At 48.8% G+C, this 9,643-nt stretch overlaps 1 protein-coding gene across 1 annotated transcript in view; it reads right to left on the reverse strand.

The window, feature by feature from the left end:
- The window catches only part of Abr (ABR activator of RhoGEF and GTPase), a 191,907-nt gene extending 185,832 nt beyond the window's left edge, over window positions 1–6,075 (reverse strand). The window contains exons 1-2 of the mRNA XM_077800377.1: window positions 5,122–6,075; window positions 4,929–5,088 (exon numbers count right to left, since the gene is read on the reverse strand). Coding sequence (XP_077656503.1) covers window positions 4,929–5,088; window positions 5,122–6,003 — 1,042 coding nt within the window. The 5' untranslated portion in view covers window positions 6,004–6,075. The remainder of the gene's footprint in view (window positions 1–4,928; window positions 5,089–5,121) is intronic.
- Between the last annotated feature and the right edge of the window lie 3,568 nt (window positions 6,076–9,643).

Consider the following 9,643-nt stretch of genomic DNA (forward strand, 5'->3'; position numbering starts at 1 on the left):
TTCAACCCCCAGTATATTAAAAAAAAAAAAATGGTATCCCTAGGCTCTGAAAAGCCATCTCCAGGCTTTATTAGAGAACAGCACTTTGGTTCACAAGGATTGCAAACACACAGGGGAAATCACAGGCTGCAGAAGAGATGCATAAACCTGAGAAAGACATGCCTCTCAACTCCTATGACAGGGGTGCTGCCAGGGAAGCATGCCAACATGCAAGGGAAATACAGAGCCTCAGGGTGCAGGCATGCCATTTTGACTACCCAAGGGTGCCTAGAAGAGGTCTGACATCCAGCTGTGGTCTGCTACCTGTGAGGCTGAGACCACCCTGAAGCCCTATAGATGGGCAGCATCCCTGATGGGTGATCCCAGCAGCAGATGGTCTGAGGTTTGCTGGGATTTTAGTAATAAAGACTATAGGGGCTCAGCAGAAGAGCGCTTGCCTAGCATGTGCAAAACACTGGGTTCGATCCTCAGAATCACATAAAAATAAACAAAAAAAAGGTATTGTGTCCAACTATAACTAATATATATATATTTTTTTTTAAAGAATACCATAATAATGCACACATACACACATATGCACTTCATGGTAACTATGAGCCAGGTGCTCTGTTAAACTCTTTAAATATTTTCTTATATGTATTCATTCATTTGTTTATTTTGCAGTACTGGAGGTTGAATGCAAGGGTGCACTACCATTGAGCTACATCCTCAATCTTCTTCTTTCTCTGTTTGTATTTCTTTCAGACAGGGTCTTGCTAAGAGGCCCAGGATAGCTGGCCTTGAGCTGGTGATCCTCCTGCCTCAGCCTCCCAAGTAGCTGGAATTAAAGGCAAATGCCACTGTGTGTGGCTATTTTCTTATATTTGATCTTCTTAACTATTTTTGGCGATAGATAGCAATATCTGAGGCAATACAGCTTGGTGTTTGAAAGCATGGACATGGGATTCAGACTGCCTGGGTTCAAATCCTTAGTAATCCTTTTATAGGCTGGGTGACTTTGGGCAGCACTATGTAATCTTTCCAGGTCTCATGATTCTTATATGTAAAAATGGAAATAATAGTAGTGCTGTCCCCTGAAGTTCCGTAGCATAAATGAATTAATATGGATAAAGTGCTCAGAACAGGTGCTGGCAAAAGTAAACCCTCAGTAAGTGTTCACTATTGCTATTCCCACCTGAGGAATGGAGACAGAGGTTTGGAAAAGACCAGGGTAGCTTATCCATGGCTTCATACCTAGTAAGGATCAAAGCCAGGACACAGAGGCAGGTCTGACTTCACAGAACATAGGACATGACACAGTTGTCCTGGCTCTACCTGCCTGGGTTCCCCATTCATAGCACCAACCTCATCCCCCAATTTTAACCAAGCCAGCATGGCCTAGTCTTTTCGTGTATCAAGATGCTAAAAGAAAGATACTAAAGAACTGGCCTTCTAACTTTATTGAGACTATGATTTTTCCATCATGTGTGCAAAGAGCCCTCAAAGAGCCTTCAGACAGGGTCTTGCTCTAAACCAAGAGGCTTTAGGGATCTGTCCCTTATTTAAAAGAAAATGTCCCTTTTCCAAGGAGGGGAACACTTTGCCTTTGAGCCTTTTTATATAAGGCCTTGTATACTCTCTGTCCTTGAAACCCTGAGACCTAGGCAAAGCCTGTTATTGCCAATAAAACCTGCCCTTCAGTTAAGTCCTCTGGGTACAGATACTGGGTGTGATCATTGGCACAGAAAGAGAATAGTATGAGGCCCAATCCAATCAAAGAACCTCATCAGCCAAGATTACTACCTCCCCTTCTTCCTGGGAGGTTCTACAAAGAGCCAGAGTAGTGCTAGGGAAAAAAAATGTTAAAAACATATGTTATAGACAACCAAACAATCTTTGATCCCAAATGATCTGGAAGTAGGAAGCTTTGAAAAGTCAACTAAAAAGAAAAAAGAAAACAAAAACCCATAGCAGTGGTTAGTTGACATTCATGGCTGCTATGTGCTAGGACCTGCTCAGATCTGGTTAGAGATAATATCCTGCCTAATCCCCATATCAACAGTATAGCATAAGCAGTGTTTTTCAGCCCCGTTTTACAGATGAGGGAAAAACAAGCCACAAAAAAAGTCAAATAACTCTTTCAAGGTCACATACGCAACATGAGTCTGAGGTCATGGTTTTAATCAGTGTTTGTATACTCACACATATATATACTTGAAATAGTTTTAAAACAGCATAATATTCAGCACTACTATGTGCAATGCACTTTAATGTTTTGTTCTTTTTCTTTCTTGTACACACGCCTCTCTCTCTCTCTCTCCCTCTCGTTGTGTGTGTGTGCTAGGGATTGAACCCTGTGTGTTGTGCATTCTAGGCAGGCCCTCTACTATGGAGCTACACCCTGAGTTCTGATGTTTTTCTACTCTATTTTAATATATTTTTAAGTTATAGATGGACACAATACCAATTTAATTTTATGCAGCTGAGGATCGAGCCCAGTGCCTCACACATGCTAGCAAGCGCTCCACCACTGAGCTACAACCCCAGCCCCTATTCTATTTTATTCCTATGATGTATAACATTCAACAAATGTGTCTGGAACACTTAATGTAGGTTAGATACTGTTCTAGGGTATTGGGCTGTCAGTGAATAAAAGAGGCCAAAATCCCTGCCTTCCTTCAGCTCCAATTTCACGAGAGAGAGAGAGAGAGAGAGAGAGAGAGAGAGAGAGAGAGAGAATATCCAATCCATAGGCAAAATCATAGCATCTGAGGTGGTAATTTGATGATTTGCTATAGAGGGGGAAAAAAGCAGGGAAGGTCAAGGGTGATCAAAGACCTTGCAATGCTTTCTCTGTCGTTACAATGATTTCAGTGGGCTGTTGCCTATAGTGTGAAAGCCCCTGCCCTCGATTGTTTCACTCCAGTTCCTCCCTGTATGTTTGAAGAGTCTTTTTTCTAGACTGTGTGCATGTGCACACACATGCATGATGGTGAGCATGTATGTACATGAGTATATGTGCATGTATGTATGCACGCATGTGTGTGCATGTGCAAATCCACCCCTATTTACTTCCTCACTGAGGAGGTTTGAGAGACTAGAGGCAGGGCCTCCACCTGAGCTGTAGAATCCCCTACACAAGCTTGCCCTGCAGAGGGGGTCTGGTGTGGAACCTGAAATACAGCTCTGGCACTAGTCAAAGCCATGAGTGCCAGAGATGTGCTCTGGCTGGAGTCTTTAGTCCAGAGGAAGGAGAATATTATCATCAATCTATCCAGAGGGAGTACCTTTTACAATTCATTAGCCCAGAGGCACTATCAGTTTCTAATTTGCATCAAGGTCCCTGTGTGTGCTAGAGTGATCTTAGGGAGAGAGACCACTCAGAGAAATAAAAATCACACCTGGGGGAAATTCCAGTGCACTGGGCACACCTGAAAGAGTGATTGATGCAGGTCTTGGGGGAGATGGGATTGGAGACAGCTCTGAAGCAGCTAGAGCCACTTGGGTAGCCTCCATTGAGGGCATTTGGAACTTGGCACTAGGATGAAATCTTTAGATTCTTGCTTTAAGTTAAAGGGGCACATAAAAAATGTTACTAGCATGGATGGCAAAAGCATTACCTATGGGAAAAGCAGCCAATCTCTGCTAATGAATAAGTGTAATTGATCAAAACAGATGACTTGCTGGACCTTCCAAATGTGCTTTTAGCAAAGCGGACAGTTTCTCATTCAAATGCAAACTCACCCAGATAAGATCTAATAATGGAGATTTTGGAACAATCCCAGCATCAGTGATTTCTTCTCCTTCTTTTTTTTCTTTACTGAGCAGGAAGGCATCATCCTAAATTCCTGGATGAGGTTTGACTCAACTAGATACCAATATATGCTTTTCACTTGGCTGTCGGGACTGTGACAGTCCCCAGATGCAGCAAAGGGCCAGTCACATGCCACCCCACGTCCCCATCTGATCTTTACTCCTTACCTCATTTCCACTCTCTGAATTATGAAGAGTTGGGTGGTCATTCAATCCAACACAATCATCCATTTATTCAGCCAATATTTATTGAACACTGCCCACCACAAGGGGATTCAAAGATGACTAAGACTAGACCCTGTCTTCAGAAAAGGGGAAAGATGTGAGGGGAAACAACAGATGACAGAAGGCCCTAGCAAAGGTCTCAGTTCACCTGGGCAAGCACTTAATCTTTCTGGGCTTCAATTTCCTCCTTTATCAAGTAAAGGCTCTGGACTAGACAGGATCTCTGGGCACTAGGCCAGCTGAAAACTACATAATTCAAAGCTTTGCCCTCCTCTCAGGCTTCCAGGCTCCTAGGAAGCTAACAAACCCAGATTAGTTTTCTAGGAAGGCGAAAAGTCAGCAATGGGAAACTGGTGGGCATTATGCACCCTTTCCAGAGTGAATTTGGCCCCAGCACAGGATAAAGGTTGGAGAAGATGTGAGATACGTTCAGAAAATTAAGTAGATTTATAGACTTCCACACCAAGGACCAGGAGAAAGTGGGGGAGCCACTGGATTTTATATAGAAACTAACAAGTTGGCACAAATCAATCTGGTGAATCTGTGGAGGTTTGGCTGGAGCTGAGCAGTGGTAGTAAGTGATATTGCAAGGGAACAGAAAGGCCATGACCTGAAGTGAAAGGTTCCACCTGTGGTCAGGCCAAGCCCACTGATCCATCACTCCCTGCCATGGCCATCATACTTATTTTCATAAACTCACCCAAGCCCCAAATTCACTTTGCACTCTTTTTATAAGTTCCAAAAGTGACTGTAAGGTCAACAAGTAAAGCTCAACCCCCTTTTTCCGAGGTACCCGAGATTAAACAAGACCACCCACCAAGGTCTGCCAGGGAGGAGTGCCAGTAGATTGATTGGAGGACACACTGCAGAGGGATCTATGGGATGGGGGGTGGGGAGGGGGAGTCGCCTACCTGCAGAGAAGCCGTCCTCGTGGTCTGAGCTGTTGTGGCTGCAGTCGCTGCCTCTCTCCGGCGAGCTGTGAATGGGCGAGTCCTTCTCGGGCACCCACAGAAACCTCTTGCGCCCCCACTGGGAGAAGTGCTCACGTACCCCGCGTCTGGGAGGCTCATCCTCCGCCGGGAGCTGGGCCCGACTGTCCTTGGCCTCTGCCTCCAGCTGCTCTAGGTCTCGGCTCCGGCGCTGCTGCCGCCGGCCCCCGGGGAACAGGTGAATCCAGCGGTGAGGGCTACACGCCCGCGCCGGCTTCTCGGTCTCCTCGCGGGTCCCGAACCGGCAGGGGGCCACAAGCAAGTGGCCGAGGACGAATTTCTCGTTCAAATCCACTATCTCGAAGTCGTGATCACTGCTGTCGCCCCCATCATCCGCGCCCGGAGCGTCCGGTTCTCCCTCTTCCGAACCCCTCCCTGCGCGGGTCCCTGAGGACTGCTCCTCTCCGGGCAGGGTAGGAACAGTGCCATCGTGGCCCGGGGGCGCGCAGTCCTCCTTTAGCCTGAAGAGGAGGCGAGGCTGCACTAGCTGCTGGTGGATGGCAGCAGTCAAGCTGCGCACCGCGCCCCCTCCCTCCGTCGGCACCGGCCAGGTAGGAAGATCTAGGCACACATAGTGGGGAGGCTCGGCCTTCCCCGCCTCCTTTGGGTCGGGCTGCGAGGTGCTTGAGGAGCCTGGTGAGCCTGAAGGGCCTGCGGGGTCTGGGTCGCCACCCACTGCGCCCTTTTCCTCCAGCTGTGGCGGAGCCCTCTCCGGCTCCGCTGGCGCCAGCTCCTCCGCCGTGGCTACGGGGCTGTCGCCTTCTCCTCCCGCCGAATCCCCGCAGCCTAGGTCCAGCTTCTTCCCGGCCAGGGCCGCCTGCAGGTACAAGACTTTGAACTTCTCCTCGGCCAACACCTGTTGCAGCCGCTTCAGGTTGACTTTGCAGCGCTCCAGCTCCCGCTCCATGTCCAGCACCGACTCCAGCCTCATGACCGGTGCATCCTCCCCGGGGAATTCGGCCTTCCAGTGACGTTCAAACTCCTGCGGGTCCCACATGCTGGGCGCCCCGTCGGGCCTCGCGGCCCGGATCCTCTGCGCCACAGCAGGCTGAGGTCGCGCCGGGCTCTCCCAGGGAAGCCCACGATGGCGCAGTCGCCAACCTTTCGCTTCAGCGCCTGAAGAGAAAATATAAAGTTTTTCCCCTTCCGCCCTCGTGCCTTTTTTTTTCTTCTTCTGGGTTTCGCCTTCCTGACGTAAGCAGCTAGCCGCGGTGGAGGCGGGAGCCTGGGGACCCTGGGCCCGCCCCGGGCAGAACGCGTGGAGCCGGAGGTCTGCGGTCTCCCGGCTGGGCCCGGCGCCCCACGGACTCGGGCTACGGGAAAGCCGTGGCGGGGGCGGAGCCTCGGTGGCGCTGGGCCAGAGCCCGCGGGCGCGTCCCCGAGCTGCCGGGAGCCCAAGAGAGGGCCACTGAGGGGCGGGCCTGCGATTCTGTCCACCTCAGAGACTCTGGCGACACCAGGTGCTGGCCGCAGTAGGGCCCGCTCGCACCCGCCAGTCTCCTCTGGCTGCGCAGCTCCCGCCGCAGCGCGCGGTCCGCGCCCCTTCCTGCATCCGAGCGCGGGGTCGCGCGGCCGGCGGGAGGCGGGAGCCCGTGTGAGGGAGCGCGCGGGGGCGCCCTGGGTCCCAGCCAACCTCCAGCCGCCGGGCCCTCTGCAATGTCGCCTGCCCAGAGTCAGGTTGGCGCCCAGGACCAACAAGGAAAAGGTTCGAAAAAACGATGTGGCGTGGCGGCGTGGGCAGGTGTCGAAGGCAGAGGTCTGCTGATCCGCGGTGTTGCCCTGCTCAGGGATTTAAGGAGCTCCTTGAACTAAACTCATCCAAGATCAAAACGACAGCTTAATCCCAAACTGGGGCTAAAACTTTGGTTTTTGAGTCCCTTTAAAGGATCTCTCCACTGCTCGCTAGAGCTTCTCGGGAGAAATAGGCAATGGTGATAAGCTCCAAATGGTTCTCCTTGGAGACTCTTGTTGCTTCAAAGCTGAGGGAGCTGTCTTGTGACTGAACCAGACCATGGTTGCAGGGGCCTCGATCTAGTAGAGGACCCTCCCCTCCTCCTCTTTATGGCCTCAGACAATCCTCTATGGAGGGAAAGAAGGAGCTGGGGAGCGGCTCCCCGTGGGCTGGATTGAGACTCCTACTTTGCCCTTTCCCTCCTTTCCCCTGCCCTGCACTTTCCCTGCCTTTCCTCTGCTCCAGGATTGGGTGGGGTCCGCCTCCTGACGAGAGAATCCTTAATAAATCGTCTCCTGCTTGTGAAGAAATTGATACTCAAGAGGTTAAGATGACTTGGCAGCTGCAATTTTTTCCCATCCTCCGAAGCTAAACTCGGGGACCTTCTCTCCAGCCACTTGCCACTCACTTAACCGTGGGCACAGGCCATCATGCTCCCACTTCAATCCCCTTCAATTCAATCCTCAAGTCTAAAAGGAAGATGTTTCTTAACATCAATGCTTTTTGCTCCAAACTGATCAGTGACTCCCCATCACCCACAAGAGTGGAGTCCAAACTCTTTGCATGTCACAGGAGGTCCTATCTAGTTTGGTTTCTGCCCACTTCTTTTTCTCCTATGCTTACTAACAACACTATCCCCAAAGACCTGGTTTCTTTTACATGTGCCTTTTGTTCTTTCTTGAAGCTCCTGTTTTTTCCCTACACACAAACAGGCTGCTTGGGGACCTCTACCTCTGAGAAACCTTCTCCAGCCCCTCCCTCTCTTGTTTGTTTCACCCCTGAATCCTGTGCATGCCTTTATTTGTTTGCTCTCCTTCCATCTTATTATAATTATTAATAACAACTTCTATTTCCTCTAAGAACTGCACAAGGGCAGGGATTGTCTTTGCCAGTTTTTATATTTCTGTGGTTGCTTGCAATGTGGTATAGAAACGATGGATAATTGTTGAAGGAAGAAAGTTGAATGAATGAATGAAAAGATGAACTCATCCCCCACCTTGCTATTCCTGCTGTGCTCCTCCTGCTGCTTATCATTCCAAACTGGGGCAGATGTGCTTCCCCTAGAGGCTTCTCAACTCTGGGATTTCTTTCTTGCTAAAAATCTGTGTTTGCTTTGTTTCCTTTTTTTCTTTTCTCTAACTTGGTTGTCAATGGCATGAATCTTCAGAGTATCTGTCTTCATGCCGAACTGACATGGGAGAATGGGTGTTTTTAAATACACTAATTTAGAATTTTCCAATCTGAGTGATTTCTCAATGCTTTATCTAATTCCTTGATCTGCTTTCTCTCCCACTTTAGTTAGCTCCATGTGATGCAGCTCCAGAAGCCATCACAATTTTCTTTGTCCACTGGGAAGGATTGAGGATCTTCCTGTGAGTGCTTACAACCAGCCAGTGCAGGGGTATTCCATCAAATGGAATCTATAGGCATTGTAGCTTCTGTTAAGATTTCAGAAGGGGAGGAAAATATGCCGCATGGCAGTGATGGATGATCCCAGTCAATACATATTGATTGGGAAATCTTTCAGTGTGTATATTTAAATGCACAAAGAAAAAGAAAACTATCAGTTACCATAAACATCAATTTCTGAATGTGTAAGTTCCCTGGGAGGGTAGTTTCTACTCTGTCCTTTAATTAAAGCAGTGGTATGATTCCCTTTTGGCCCGAGGAAGTTGTTACCAAAACCACTAATTTTTTCCACCAGGGCCAATATAGCTGGAAATGCCAGCATACATCTTCTCTAAACAGATCCCAGGAGCAGCCTTCATTGTCTCTAGCTGGTGGATAGTTCAACTTTATTACCTGGCTTCGGGTTATCATGGGGACAGGAGTAGGGTGACTGACAATTATTGAGTCCATATTTCTAGTTGCCATACATCTTTGATCCCATCGAATCCCTCCCAACAACCCTGTAAATGAGGTATTATTGCTGCCACTTCGGCAAGAGAAAAATGAAAGATCAAAGAGGTTATAGGTCACGTAGCTGGTCTGCTGAGTTCTAAAGCCCAGCAGCTTTGCAAAGGTGTGACCCAGGTGCATCTGTCGTTGACACTTATCATTCAATAAATATTTGTTGAGCACCTACTAGGGGCCAGAGCCAGGCAAAATTAAGTTTAAGCTTTGTAGCCTTGCATATAGGTTTCTCCACCATGGATCCTCTGACGCCAGCCTACTTTTCCAACATCATTACTTGGATTTCTTTTGCTGGCTGTCCCCTTTAGCCCACCAAGCTGAATGACCCCTCTGTAACCAATGCCTTTTGTGCCCTATTTCACCTGTCCACAGCATAACTGAGATTTCTGTTGTAGCCTCAACTGGAAAGTTACCACAAGCTGCCATGTCTCTCTTTCTACAAGCACCCACCCCTACTGCTCTCCAATTTTTCCCCCAAAGTCACAAGGCTCTCAAGAGTAACCCAGATGAAATTTTCCACAGGGAAATTAACACCCCCAGGAGCATCCCAGGGCCAGTGGAAAGCATTGGTTAATAAGTGTCCCAGAATCCTGTCTCTGGAGGGTCTTTCTGAGGCATGCTTCAGATGATTATCTAGGGATCTTCGACAGCAAGGAGCACCAGTTGTTCACAGAGGCCAGTGTGAACCAATCAATAATGAGCTATTGGCTTTCTGTCTCAGTCTCCCTTACTCCTGCTTTCTGCACTTCCCCCAGGTCCTTGTCTCAGCCTC

This window comes from Urocitellus parryii, chromosome 7 (assembly GCF_045843805.1).
Source record: "Urocitellus parryii isolate mUroPar1 chromosome 7, mUroPar1.hap1, whole genome shotgun sequence".
Taxonomy (NCBI): domain Eukaryota; kingdom Metazoa; phylum Chordata; class Mammalia; order Rodentia; family Sciuridae; genus Urocitellus; species Urocitellus parryii.